This window comes from Dermacentor silvarum, chromosome 11 (assembly GCF_013339745.2).
Source record: "Dermacentor silvarum isolate Dsil-2018 chromosome 11, BIME_Dsil_1.4, whole genome shotgun sequence".
NCBI lineage: Eukaryota > Metazoa > Arthropoda > Arachnida > Ixodida > Ixodidae > Dermacentor > Dermacentor silvarum.
The window spans coordinates 105182302-105197430 of record NC_051164.1 but is presented as its reverse complement, the minus strand read 5'-3'; the positions used below and the strand labels follow the sequence as shown (position 1 = coordinate 105197430).

At 49.4% G+C, this 15129-nt stretch overlaps 1 protein-coding gene across 1 annotated transcript in view; it reads left to right on the top strand.

Annotated features, from left to right (window-relative positions):
* Window positions 1–15129, top strand: part of LOC119433171 (uncharacterized) — a 135941-nt gene that overhangs the window by 118883 nt on the left and 1929 nt on the right. Inside the window, 5 exon segments of the mRNA XM_037700304.2 lie at window positions 3385–3703; window positions 6139–6310; window positions 9681–10041; window positions 10043–10168; window positions 10170–12726. Coding sequence (XP_037556232.1) covers window positions 3416–3703; window positions 6139–6310; window positions 9681–10041; window positions 10043–10168; window positions 10170–12720 — 3498 coding nt within the window. The 5' untranslated portion in view covers window positions 3385–3415 and the 3' untranslated portion in view covers window positions 12721–12726.

The window sequence follows — 15129 nt, the reverse complement described above, 5'->3', positions numbered from 1 at the left end:
AAAGGATGAAGTCTCGAGAGGGCCGAGTCCTTCGCGCACTGATGAAGCGGCGACGGCGTAGAAGCTGCATGCCCAGCTGGATTTCACGAGCCGTACGAAAATACGCGATGTAGAACAAAGTACGGACGCCTGGTACCGCGTTCGTGGCTCACGCATCACCTGCATCACCCGCAGCAGTGTTGTGTGCTGGTCATTCGATACGAGAACGCCGGAAACGATCGCGCATGAAAACCACTGGAACGCCAGTTGCATTTGCTCTGCAGTGCAGCTCAGCAACAGTGCATCTATACCATGTCAGCACGAAACGTGCCTGTCGCAGAACGTGTGTAGAGAGGAAAAAAAAAAAGAAGGACCTTCCGCACACGGCGCGACGAAATGAGAAGCACGCATATCGCAGAAACCAAGATGGCTGCCGAGACTTGGCCTGTTAAATTCTGGACCCGGAATCACGCGTGTCGCAAGTCGCTTCGTGGATCGAAGATTCACACCTTTACCGCCAATGTTTTACGCACGAACTATACGCGTCGTGGGAGCCGTGCAATGGGAATTAAGCCGGCGGCTATCGGCAGAATTTTCTTTTCCTATTCGCGTTTCAGTGTGCCCCCCCTTCCAATTGAATTGCTCTCGCGATCGACTTCTAGAAATGAGTGAATCGGGGTGTTTCGTAAGACTTTCCTCAGCGCTACTTTTTTTTTTGTTTATTCAGAAACGCCACGCTATGAAGATCCAGCCTCTTCTGTATACTGCAGTTACGGTCCGTAACAGCCCATACAACCCTTCTACCTTCCGCTGTGCTCGCAATAATTTCGGCTCCAGACCGGTCTGGACGCACGCGTGTGTTTAAATGCCCGAGACGCGAGTCTCGCATTATCGCACGTGGCGCCCCGGCACCGTTTCCCGAGACACACGTAATAGCGGCGCCTATAGCTATATACTGCTGCCTCGATCAATTGGCCCGGAGTTTCCTCTATGTGCGCGATCAACCGTTCCTGTATTCGGTTGCATACGCGTACACGTGGCTGTGTGCGTGTGGGAATCGAAACAGCAAAACGGAGAGGATGCTGAGGAAAGGCGTCGTTGTTGGCCGCGTCGTTTTCTGAGTGACCCGGTCGGTATCTTTCCGAACGCGGCGCGCATCCCCTCGGCTTGCCTTTGCATGCCACTAGGCGGCGCCCCTGCATGTTATCTTTCGCAGAGCGCCCCCAGGCGTCGTGGCCCATAAGCTCGCTTTGTCCCGTTTTTCAAGTTCGTATAGCTTATCGGGTGAAGATCGGGAGCGCGCGTGGAGAGACGGAAGTTCTCAATTTGTTTTCTTTGCTGGTGTTTTTATATCGCCCTGCTCGCAGCCGGGCCCCCTATCTTCTTGTGATGGACTGGATTACGTAAGTGTCCAACGCATCGCGAATTGCCGACCGGGGAGGTCCTGGCATATATAAATACCGAGACGCCGCTGCCCTAGATTTGTTTGCCACGCGGCTTCTTCACAAGTTGCTGCTGTTTCTCGCTGTGTAGTCAAAGGGAATGGAGGAAAGGTCCGCAGTAAGCTAGTGCAAGTAAGAAAGTTGCATGAACAGATTTTAGTCACACCTTGACAGTGTGACTAAATTCCCCCTGGACAGGGAGATAGGTTTTATAGGGAAAATGATTATAGGAAAAAAAAAACGGTCTCGCACGTCTGAAAGAGGCCCACTGTCCGGTGACATAGTACGTCTGCGGGAGCACATATATATTTCGTGACATTTCTCAAAGACGTGGCTCTCATTCTCACTAACTGAATCGGAGTCTTTATTGCAGCCACATATTCACATATACATGGCTGAGGTGTAGGAAAAAGCCACTATGTATTTTCTCGAATTCTGATTCCACGCAAAACTCAGCCTTCGAAAAGTGCGTTCCGACACCCAAATGTAAACCAGCGGAAAGGTTTATACTTTGTGATAATGCTTGGAGGCTTGATATATTATATTTGCAGTAGCAAGCGCATGTTTGCGCTGGTTCTTGAAGCCTCTTGTCTAAAGTCCCTTATGCGTCATATATGCCTCCGTGATGTTTGATCACGCTATAGGTTTTACTTTAAATAGCAAGCGGTCGCACTGGCCCGTGTAATCTTGTTTGACACGTCTTTTGTGCCATATCTCTAATCTATGCCAAATGTTTGTGGCTTAGATTATCATAACCAATGCCAAATGGTTAACCAATGCCTATGCCAAATGTCTATGGCAAGTCCGAATTGGAGTCTTCAGTTTCAGGTTTCATGCCTAGGCATCGAGGAAATTATTTTATTTTTTGCAGAACCCGTGGTCAGCATACTTTTGATCACGTGAGCAGAAAAGCCGTTGATGGGAGTTCTGCGAAGATTTTCGTCTGGCGGCGCGGCCGGCATCAAACGTAAATAAAAAAAAGTCGCAGTTTCGCCCGAAAGGTTCGTAGTTTTATCGGCCGTATGAATTGCAGTAAACGTTCGCTTATTAATTAAATTAGCAAGCACACTGTCAGGTGTCGCGCACGCTCAAGAAAACGTAAACAGATCTCACTCGATGACCGCGAACATTCGCTGTCACAATGCTGGCGCGATGAACGAGCGCAAACAGAGTGGAGTGAACGCTTCTGCTGCTTGCTCCGTCAATGCGTCTCCGAAACATGAGATTACGCGACCTCCAGTACTAAGCGCGCGCGAAGACAGCGTACATGCTGCCACCAGCCATCTTGGCTCGCCCAAACTTTGCAACCGCTAGAGAACAAAGGGTTCGAGCCGCGCACGGCTGGGCTAGAGGATGTGACGCTTGCTCTCCTCCTCCCCCCCCTCCACTTTGCGCGTGAACTGAATATTGTGCGCGCATCAAGCTACTAACCTCCTCGGCTCACCCTCGCGCGCTTCCCCTCGCACACACAGCGTACGCCGTGCGGGGCGCCATTGGATCTTATCACACTTTGACTTTATACGAGACCTCACGGCGACGCCGAAGACGAAAAATGGCCTGGAGTGGCCATATAATTGCTATCGCACTATAACTAGCAACGCAGCATGCATCGGGGCCTCGTAGCGTCCGTATGAGCAGGCCGGCGAAACGCACAGCCGGCATTAGTAGAGTCAGTGCAGCATACAGGAACATGCGTTGGTTATAGTGGATACTGTAGAAGTGCTAAGCTCCGACGTAGTGTAATCGTTTGAAACGACTCTGGTATTGCGAAGCGCTTGCAAAGCCTTGTGTATATTTCGGTCAGTGGCAAACCAGGTTTGCCGAAGTGTTTGGCAACTGTCTTGTGCAGCGTCGCTCTCCTTGGTGTATAACTTGCTCGGATTTGCATTCATTTGGGAAAGAATTTTTTCCCTTTATGGGCCTACAGTTAGTACTCACACGCTTCGTTTCTTTTTTCCAGCAGGCTCCGATGGCTTGAGGACGTCCGGAAGGCCATGGGCAACTCGCACTCGCAGGCCTCCGACGAGCGGCCGCGCGAGTCCTCCGTGCTGTCCTCGTCTCGGGGCAGCAGCAGCACCAACGGGGGCGTGCTGAACGCCAATGGCGGCCTGCGCGGCCACAAGCGGCTGGCCGGCAAGTTCGCCAGCCCCGGCAACCGGGTGCTGCCCCAGCCGGCGGTCGAAGGCGTGCGCCTGCTCAAGACCACGCAGAACGGCCACATCCTGCACAGCGGAGGCACCATCAGCGGCCGCCGCCTCATCAGCCAGAACTCGGACGTGCAGGTACGCGCAGGGCGCCTTCGTTATACTATACGCGGCTGCACTTAAGGCCGTTTACAATGAATGGTGAAACTAGAACTATCACAAAGAAACTTCACAAGAAGCTAAAGACCTCGTAACAAGTGGTGGAGCGAAAAATGATGTGTGGATAACGTTAAGACATTCTAGTCCGGCCTGTAAGGAAGGATTTGAGTCGGGCAGGACATCGTAGAGCAGATGATCGGTGGCATAAGCGTCAATTGCGGGGGAGGGGCAAGGATGCTCTCGCCCCCCCCCCCCCCCCTCCCTTCCCGCCAGGCCGCAATCATTAGGCACTCCGAATTACCTGCTGCACTTTGTTCTGGACATGTAGCATCTTGGTGTAATCTTACCACATAGTAGGATCCACGGTGGGTCCTGGTATGTCATTAAATAACCTACGTACAGCCTGAAGTTATCATGATTAAATAACTTACATAACAGCCAGAAGTGCTTTAGAAAGTACCAAGCTGTGGCACATAATTCAGGGCAAAGGAAGGCCCGAATGTATCTGTTAGCTCTTTTCTGTGGTGGCTATGTGGGAATTAACCATGTGTAAATAGGCTTTCGAATTTTTATCACAATACTGGCTGACTTATTTTAAGTGTCCCTCGATGCACAGCTAGGGTGGCTTCCACGCGAACACCCCCCTCCCCCCTTCCTTTTTTTTAACCCTTTTTTATTTTCCTCTATGTTCCCATGACCTGTTGATCTCGTGTGGTTCTTGTAGTCTTATGCCATGTCTCTATTTCCTCCGTGTTCCAAATATTTGCTCTGTTGGTGTTTTACTATTTTGTTATAGACCTCTCAAGGTGTTTTGAAATTTGATTATCTTCGTTCCGTTTTTGTTGTTTTTATTAGCTAAGATTCTGGTATTAGCCGTCCCATTCTGTGACCGCAAACTTCCTATGTTTCACACTTAAGAAAGAAAGAATAATAATAAAAAAAAACGCTTTCTGAAGGTTTCTGGGACAGGCTTTCTTCTCTGAGTGGGCATAAAATACGCTACTGATGGGGATGATGACAGCTAATACCTGTCTATGCTACGTTACCCGGTTGTGATTTTGGAACATTATAACATGGCTATACGCGAACGATATCAGGCGCACAATGTGTAAGGTTTCGCACCGGTGTTACTTTTTCCAATTGTTTTTTTTTTCCTCTTTGTGTTTTAGTTCAAACATAGTTATTAAAATTTCTTGTGGCAGATATCAGAATTTATAGCATCAGCTGGATTTCTTTAAGATGCTGTCATTACTTACTCGAGAAATCGTAGTTTGACGATAGCTGAATGACAAGTTTTCACTAATTATTCACTTCAGAACACGTTCAGCAATTTCGCTGAAATCCTGCGCTTGGCGTCAGTTTCGAGAAATACCGAATTCTGTGGCGAAACGCACTGTTGTACCAGGTACAGCACTTATCAGCAGTGGGAGAAAATGAAGCGAGCGACGTAGAAGGAAGATCATCGATGAATTTGCCACAGCTATGTTTTGACTGCTTAGTAAAATGGATGTTACTCGAAAGGTTAACCCTGAAACGTATCATTACGCTACACTGTCTTTATATACATCGAAACTTTCATTGAAGCAGGACAAACTGAACCCATAGCCTGTTAACGTTTTTAACACGCTGGAGCGAGTTTTTCAGTTGTGTATAGTACAGCAAACCACCCGCCGTGATAGCTTTGCGGCTGCGACGTGGCGCTGCAGAGCTCGAGGTAACGGGTTCGATCCCGGTCGAGGCGGCCGCATCTCGATGGGGGCGAAATCTCTCCCCCCCCCCCCCCCAAAAAAAAAAAAAAAAGACGCCCGTGTATACTTCGCTTTGGCTAATTAATCCTGAGTCCCCCGCTACGAGGTCTCTCATAATCACGTCCTGATTTTGGCACGCAAAGCCCCACATTTTAATTTTTTAGTTCAGCCAAGCAATTACTAACTTTTATACTAATCAAGTTGTAGTTCAATTAACATTTGATTGTTCTCTCTCTTTCTGTTTCGTATGTGTGCACGTGCGTGCGTGCGTAAGTGTACCCACCTTCGCCAGGAATATAATAATAATAATAATAATAATAATAATAATAATAATAATAATAATAATAATAATAATAATAATAATAATAATAATAATAATAATAATAATTCCTTTATTTTTCATCATGAAGGTGAGGGAGGCTGCGAGAAAAAGCTGAGAAGCAGCTTGACTATCTCCGGCTTCCCGGAAAGTAGACTTTGGCGATTGTACACAGCATACCGAAGTGCACAAAATCAAGGTGAAGAGGTGACATGTACAACGAATAAGACAAATGTACAACATTATCAACAGCATTAGTTGTATTTCTTATTGACATGGAGCAGTGTTTGGGCATTGCGGGGTTAACGCGAGATCGCTCACTCAGCGAGTGTTATGATCGCTCGCAGGACAACCCCGATCTGCTGCGCATACTGCAACAACGGCGCTCGATGTCCGACATGGAGCAGCAGCAGTCCGACCCGCCGGGGCAGCTGCAGCCGGGACGACGGGCGCACAGCGACCCGGACATTGCGCGCAGCGTCGTTGACGACGAAGACGATGACGAAGAGGAGGACGAAGGTATGCGCGCTTGTTTCATTCTTTCGCATTGAATTTGTCAGACCTTCGAGAATTTGCGAGTGAAATTTAATTTCTACGTATTAATTTAGCTTTACCCGCTCGAGTCCAGGCCAATCGCCATAGTAGGTTTGAGCCACGAGTTCGAAGGACAACAACAACAACAATATTCATTCATGGCCAATCCCCCACTGTGGCTATGTGCAATGACCACTCACAACAACAACAACAACAACAACAACAACAACAACAACAACAACAACAACGACGACGACGACGACGACGACGATGACGACGACGACGACGACATTATTATTATATGGTATTTAGGAGATGTAATTGGCGCCGGCTACTCCATATAATAATAATGTCGTCTCTTAGAAGTACTGAATGCTCGGGCGAGTGAGTATTACATACTGACATAGAATAGTGCGATAAACAAGGGACGAGAAAGAAACGCGACACTAGCGACAGTGTCGTGTCTCTTTTAAGGCGATAGCGTAAGGGCCCCGTGTAGCAGAAAATCCGGCGTCGGCGTCGGTGTCGGCATCGTTGTTGGCGTTAAGCATCGGCGTCTGGCGGAAACGATCATGCCGAACCACATCATCCCGAACCAGCCCGACCGGGCGGGGCTCTTCGCGTAGCGCAAGGCTTTAGTGAACAAAAATTGAATTTCTCAAAGTAAAATCCGTCAGAAAAATCGTAAAGTACGACTTAACCACAAAGTGCAGACGTGATACCGTCGGTATAGTACGACTTAACCACAAAGTGCAGACGTGATACCGTCGGATTGTAATTTGAATATACGAGAAAAAAATTCTGATAAGCAGCTATAGGATCTTTGAATGCTATCGCTGTCCACTCTTAAAGGCGAAGCTTAAGCGTCCTCCAATTCTGATGGTGTTTCGCTGTACCTTGGTTCTAGGCAACATTGAGGGGAATGTTGAAAACCGAGCCCTTCTAAGTTTTTCGTCCCTTAATTGTTTATCGCCCTATTCTTCGTCAATGTTGTTTTGCAGTATTTTAACTTTTTGGAAAGCTGGCTACTCACCTACGTATTGCCTCTTGTTCTCTCCTGGAAGCCGACTTCGATTTCCCGATTAAAATGCACGCTAAACGCAGGAATGATCCTATTAGACAATAACTGATCCGATTTGAGTGAAATTTGTCGCATTTGAGAGAAAAAGCTACATTCTACCGCGAGTAAGAAACGAAGTTTTTATTTAGTGCCTCCAATGTTTTACGAAAGTTGCCAGAAGATTTTAAGCTTTAAAAACCTGGAGCACGATGTTTAGAAATCCGGTAACTTTGCACCGATATCACAGTTCTGTAAACTGTATCTATCGGGGTTTATGAAGCGGACAAGTGTGATATATCAGTTTAGAGGTTACGTGAAATGGTTACAATGCTTAAAAGCGTTCTACAAGGGTCCTGCTCACAAATTATTGGTTTAATTCAGAGCGGTACATCAATATTGACCGCCCAATTTACAGAATTATATCATATCTTTTTATTCCTGAGCTACAGAGTTGTCAACCTGATGCTACAGTGTTTGTTTTTAATTTCGCAATTTTGGAGAACTTCCGTAGCAAGTTTCATAGCCGAAATAGCAAAATCTACTCTCTAGAGTTATAACGTTGCTGCGCAAGATGCACCGTATGAACCAACAACTCCGCAAGCAAGTATTATTGCTCTCTAGGGTTGGTTGATTTCGACTTTTAAACGCGACAAGCTTCATGAAAAGGGTTGCTGTGGATGCAGAGAAAAACTGTACGTAAACGGCTTCCTCTAAAGATGACAAGGCACGTTGGTAATTCGTGGCAAAACGAGTGCACAGCGCAGAAGGCAGAAAGATAGACGTATACGGCGCTTGTACTGCCGACAGTGTTTAATGTGTGGGTTAGGAAAAACCACACAGACGTCGTCGCCTGGTGTCCACTAATTATATTTTAACAGGGCCCGCTCAATCGGGCGGGAACGGGGGACAAAGCGCCGCTGCAGCCTTCGATCTTGCAACCGCCGATCCCCACTGGATGCGCACCGTATCATCATCGCCATCTCTTGGTCATTGTCATCTTTCTTGGTCGGATCACTGTGGCACGTACGGCGTTGCATGACCAAAGAGAGCACTCATTTCAGGCGGCGTTAGTTATTTCTTCACGCAGAATCCGATGTATCTTGCATGGAATGTCGTTGAGACAGCGCTCGTCCCGTGTTCTCACTTGTCCGTGTTTTTTGGCGCTTTGTAAAATGAACGACACATTGACGGGTCGTTGCGCACACAGCAATGAGCAGAACCTTAGTAAACAACATGACATACCAATCACTCTAAACGGGGGATGCCGTTTTGTCACCGTTATTTGACTACGGCTCACCATCTAATTGGCGCTGCTGTGGCGTAGAGCCCTTTTAGGGGACAATGCAAAACTGCTTGCCTTCAAAGCTTCAGGACGGGTAAAGAGCCTGGCTCTATACCTATGGTTGGTATGAAAGTGACGCCCAATGATTATTTATGAACTCGTTTCTAACAGGAGCACGTTTTCTACTTGAGGCGTGGCCTTTTCGTGTCGGTTACTCGCTGCATGGTAATGGGATATAATTACGGCGTATACGTGCGTGGCGCACTTAATGAGCATTAGGCCTATAGGACTTGTTCGGCGACTGACAGCCAAGTGCTGCTGCTTTCTGCTCTTTCAAAATGCGCGTTGCATATGCGAGCAGACTCATATCTCGTTTCACACGAGTTACATTAAGTGGAACATTTTCGCAATAATGCCCCACGTAGAATCTATTTGGAACAAGATAAAGATATGCAACTTAGTGAAACTTAAGTTGAACATTGGGAGTTGCATACAGTAACAGTTGCAAGAAGCGTGACCGAAGAAAGAGCTGACGCTCAGCGCCCTTTTGTTTCACATAGGCTACACTTAGTAAATGAAATATTCTTAATTAACACAGCAAGCTGGGCGAGTTGGTAACTGAACATGTTTCTTAGGGGTGGGCAGCGCTACCCGGAAGAAGGACAGAGGAAGAGACAATACGAGCGCTGACTGACAACTGATTTATTATTATTATTTGAAGAAGAAATAAACTGCATGAACTAACATAGCAAGCTGGGCGAGTTGGTAACTGAACATGTTTCTTAGGGGTGGGCAGCGCTACCCGGACAAAGGACAGAGGAAGAGAAAATACGAGCGCTGACTGACAACTGATTTTTTAAGTGACAACTGATTTATTTATTAATATTCTTGCATGTATGTTACACTTACTTAACGACACTTATCTGGAATAAGATTTAGGAGTGATACGGTGACCTTCGGAGCTCACGGGCTTTGTCCTTTATAAATCCTAATACAACCGTGTTTCGTTACAGGTATCACAGGGCGCAGCTTGATCGCCATCAGTCCGAGCAAGGCCAAGATCAAATCCCGGAAGAAAGCCAAGGCGCCCGACCCGCCGCAGCCACTGTCAAGCAGCCTTCCGAAGGAATCGGACAGACCACCGAGCGGTCGAGCCTCGGAAGACCCCGGAGGAAAGACCGTCTTCTCCAAGTTCAAGGGGCGCCGCAGCGAGGGCAAGTCGCCGGCTCCAACGCCTCCCCCGCCTCCACCGCCTCCGGATTACAACTCGGACGACAACGTCGTCTTCCGCCCCGGAAGCAGCTACGAGAAGAACCGGCGAAACGTCGAAAAGTGGAGACTCTCGAAGACGGACCCAGCTAGGCCCGAAGGCGCTGGGACAGAAGAAGACGACGTCTTCGAGCGACGGCCCTGCGGCCAAGCCAGAGCCCTCCGTGCTCGCCAAAGACTTCAAGGAGGAGCTTCTGGCCGTTGCGAAGCGCAGAGCTTCCAACTGGTTTCGCCCGTAGGGTCGCCGAGGAGAATGGTCGTGGATCGAAAACGCCGCCGGCCTGCAACGGTGACCTGAAAAGCCCCAAGTCGACGCCCAAGAAGCAGTATTACTTTTCGAACTTCGACGCACTCAAGCTGAAGGACGGCTCCGTACCCAACGGAAACGTCAAGAAGACGAAAGCTGACAAGGGTACACCGAAACGCGAGAACCCGTCCCTGAATCCGCGTAGTCTGGCCGCGATCGACGATCATTCCCAGGGAGAATCAAAAGTGATCGAGTACATATTGAACGATTCGAGCCGGTTGCAGGACCACGTCTTCGAAGTCAATCAGGAACCCGAGCACTATAATCACGCTAACCGTAAGGCTGAGAACAGGCAGCGTAATAGCCGCAGCCCCGTCCAGGCGTGGCCAAAGTCCCAGTGGCCTCTAGACAACCTCAGTGGTGGTGGAACGTCTTCAGCCAAGTCGTCTCTATCAAGCGGCTCGGACCAGGACCTCAATGTCAACATCCAACTCAGGCCAACGCTTCCCAGGAAGCAAATGGACATACCACGCTTCTCACCTACTGACGCCTGGAGGTCGTTGTGGGCTACCGACAGCCCCCAGGCGCGAAGGAGCGACAGGCTGCGTTCCGAAGCAAGTACCGATGACGGTGACGTCCTGGAAGACCAAATAAGGAGGGTCAGCCGCGTGATGGCGCCGAGGAGAGTGATGGCCGACCGCTGCGGCGACTCAGGGATCTCTCCCGACGCAGGAAGTCCGCTGTTCATCCATGACGCCGTCGACGGCGCACCTTTCGGTCCGGGCCCCGGGAGGCGGTCGGAGGGCGTAGGGAGAGCGTCGCCCCCGGACGGCGTCCGCGAAGACCATTGGGTGCCGAAAGAAGACCTCATGGATGACTCCGACTCCGGCAGCGTGGGCCCCACCACGTCGGGACTGCAGGAGAAGCAACCGCATGGTATGCTTGGCCTCCAGGCCAAGTTCACCATGCCGGCCAACATGTTCCTCCCCTGGTCTACACCGTCGGCGACTATGAGGACGGAGGATTCTTCTGACCAGAGCAGCAGACCACGGGGACGGCTACGAAAAAACCCACGCATGATGACTCCGACGGCCGAGAACTTCAACAGCCTGCGTAACCTGCGCAAAGCGTTAGGCCTGCGAGGCCGCGACTACATTGGAGACCGACAGAACGGCGGCATCGACTCCAACTGGTCCCTGAGCCGTAGCGCTCCCAATTCTCTCAACATCGTTGGAGGAGACATTGACCTGCGCAGGTCTTCCGAAGAGTCCGCGACCCCCGAAGTGGAGGAGAAGCCCAAGGAGAGTCCCGTGTGGCGCGACAACTCCAGGAGTGAGTCGGCCCGGAGAACGTCGTCGTTCAGTTTCTCAAGGGAGGGCCACGTCATGTATCTGCCAGAATACGAGGTGCGTACGGGTTCGGGCTACAAGCCCGCGAGCAACAGCAACGGCAGCAGCAACCGCCCGTCCAGGTTCGACAACAAAAAATCCAAGAAGTTTTCTTATATGAGCACTGTCAGGAAGGAGGAACGGAAGAGGCTAGAGGAACGGCTGGCGCAGGAAGTTGCGGAGAAGGAGAGGCTCCGTGAGAAAGAGATTCGCTGGATGAATCGCGTCGAAGAGGAGTTCCGCAAGCAAAGGGACAAGGAGAAGTTGGACATTCGGCACCAGCTGCGCATGCTCAGCCTCGAGTCAAAGAAGACCGAAGGTGAGCAGAACGGCGACTTAGTCAACGGGGACGAAGCGGTCTGGAATGGTAACGGCCCTGACCATAATAAGGGCGTCTCGACCAACGGCGTAGGCAAGTGGGTGCGGCGCCGCGATTCGGACCACCAGGTGAACGGTCACGGAGGAGGGGCAGCGGACTCTCGGAACTTCAGTCCACCTCGGCCAGAGCCCGAGGGCGGCCGTTCGTCGGGAGACGAGTGCCGCAATTCGCTCGAGAACTACAACCCGACCGCCGTGGTGCCGGAACCGGGGCGAAATTCGGCACCGGCCAAGAAGCGAATCTACGACCAGATATCGCGCGTCATGCGCGGTGGCATCGACAATGGCGACAAGTGCAACGGTCACTCGGCCGACGACCGGCGGTCGCTCTCGCCGGCATCGCAAGTGGGAGGTCGCCCTACGCGAAACCGCAGTTCCAGCCCGACGAGACGAAGGAGTTCGTCTTACGATGACCGCAAGGTGGACCACGCCATGAGCGTCTTCAAGAAGGAGGCCCTTCAGAGGACAAACAGCGGCAGAACATACGAGTCGCACTCCAACTACATCTACAGCGTGGCTCAGAAGAAGGTGTCAGAAGTGCCAAAGGAGGGCCGGTACAGGCCTCTCGAAGACTCGGACAGCATGAGCGACGAGCTACAACGGTCCAGGGCCGACGCGAGGCAGCGACTGCCTTCCGGTAGTGACGTGGCGGTGAAGCGTGGTGGCGCTACGAAGCCACTGTTGACTGTTCAGCCTTTTGGTGCCAACAAGGGGTACCGGCCCGTGCCTTTTGGACTGAGGCAACAGCACGAGGCGCGGCCTAACAGATAGGCGTAGGTGAGCATGAGTGTTTAAGTGACCTGGCTGTGTTTTATGAGTGGGAGTGGGCCGTGATGATCAGTGGTTGTTGTGCTCGTAGCGTGATCGCTGAGTGAAGTTCATCAGCAACACAGGGCCTCAGTTTCGATCAACAGTTCACGAGCGTGGGTCGAGCTCGTCTTTCTCAAACTTTTCTCTGCAACCCGAAACACTCATTTGCGCGAACAAAGCGAACATAACCGTGATTGTTTACGGTAGAAAATTTGAAAATCAGTTTTGATAAGTTTCTCTAGGATTTCCGTGGATTTCTGCCAGTGCAGCTGAGGTAGCAACAACTGGGGGGTGAGCTCAAGGATTACTCAGCCCGGCTGCCTCCGGTCTTCTTAGGCAGAAGCTAAATGCTGTATGCGGTCTTGCGGAGTACATAAAAAAAGAAAGAAAGAAGAAACGATAACATATGAACAGGATGGAAGATCTGCAGCCACTGTTTATATTACCCTGGCCACATTACTTCGCTTACTGTAATTCATTAGTTATTTAACTTGGTAGTAATGTGCCTATTTTTCGAAGGTGGTGAAGAGGGAGTAGTAGTTGCTAAATATTTGGAGGCGATGAATCTTCTGCCGCAGGCACCATGAAAAAACTGTTCAATGTGGACACCTAGACTATCCCAGCTGGCTTAAACATTTCGCGGATCTTTTCTAGTCTATTTGTTAAGTTAGCGACATTCTGAAGTTGTAATTATTGGCCTAGTTAACGCGGGAGATTGTATTGTTACATTTTAGTGGCGGTGAAGAACAACATTGTGTCAAAACTGTGAGTTACAAATTTAACTCTCTATTGGGCGAACTTGTGCCCAGCCAAGCAAGTAACACTCGATTACAACGATAGCGGCGAGCGAAGTCGACGATCGTCGAAAATCTGATATGCGGGTCGATCGCGTCAGCTTTTATACATGACTCGTTGAAAGTTCCGGCGCAATCGCTGGCGCCTTACAGAACCTACTACGTAATTTGTGTCGCGCATGCAGTGTGATTATAGAAGGTTCGGCGCGAACACACAACAGATAGAAACGACGATAACATTCGAGTAAGTTCCAAATGATGCAGGCGCGTGTTGCGCTGATCGATAACGTTTAACATTTGTTAGCGGTGAAACGCGGTCACCGGAGAAATAGTAACATGTACGCGTGTCAGTATGATGGCCCTAAGTGAAGCTTTCGCAAGCGAGACGAGTTGCGAGCTCTATTGTTATACGTTCGGCACCGTTATGCAACTCGATGCGCCATTTCCTGCAATCGGCCATGTCATGCCGGATACGGCGTTTCTCATAAGATCACTGATGCAAAGTAGCATTGTGCCTGGTTATTCCTTTGGATGGAGGGGCACCCTACAAAAATCCGAGTGATGATGGTTCCCTTTTTGCCGCGGAATTGCTGAGGTGTCTGCCTTGAACGAGACGATTACAGTTTCTGCAGCTGGATGCTTTGAAAAAAAAAAAAAAAAGCATCGTAAGACAATTGTGGGCGATGAACCAGAAGACACCTCCGCGTTTTTTTTCCCGTGCTCATTCCATGCTCTTTATTTTCGCCGTGTCATCTATCACCATCTAGCTATGTATCTTAACTCTGCGTCAGCCATGTTCTTTTTCCTATACGCGCTGTTTTTTCAAACCAAGGATGCGCCAATTTTAGCTCTGCTCTGCCTTGATGTCTGCGGACGGGAGATGTCCACCTTTTTTTTTTTTTTTTTGTGCCAGTACGCTGACACGACCGAACAACAAAAGCCGTTTGAGGTGCTATCAAGCCACATTACAGTGGCTTTCCGACATTTATTATTAGTGCTCCTTCTCTGGCGAGATACTGCTTACGTCTGCCAGGCCTTTCCGGAGGCTCTACAATGGCTTGCGTATACGAAGAAATATCGAAACGTTGATTTGTCGTTCGTTCCTTTTCCCAAGATAAAGTTTAACCGCTCGCCTTAATCCGATTTGCATGTGTTCAAATACATGTGAAACGAACATGTGCCTGCTAGGCAACCGAGCTGTAGGAATTTGAATGAAAGTTGCGTCATGAAAAAAAAAAGTCACATGTATGTGACTGACAGTCGTAAAATTTGTATAGATATCTGTATAGGTATCCCCGGATCTCATTTCCCACTGTGTCTCAGCGCATCTGTGTTCCAGAACCCAACGTGCAATTGCAATGCCGCGAAATTCTTGAAACAAAGATCAGAGGCAACATCAGGTAGCATTACTTACTGTGACTACTGTTGTCACCATTGTATAGAGCTTTCTAACTCCAGTTTTATAGACATTGTCGAGATATCCTTGCCGGATATCGGCATTCAACTGCCGCGATTATTTAGTGGATAGTGCATTACTAGCACTTATCGCAGGTACTTATTGCCAAAATACCGACAC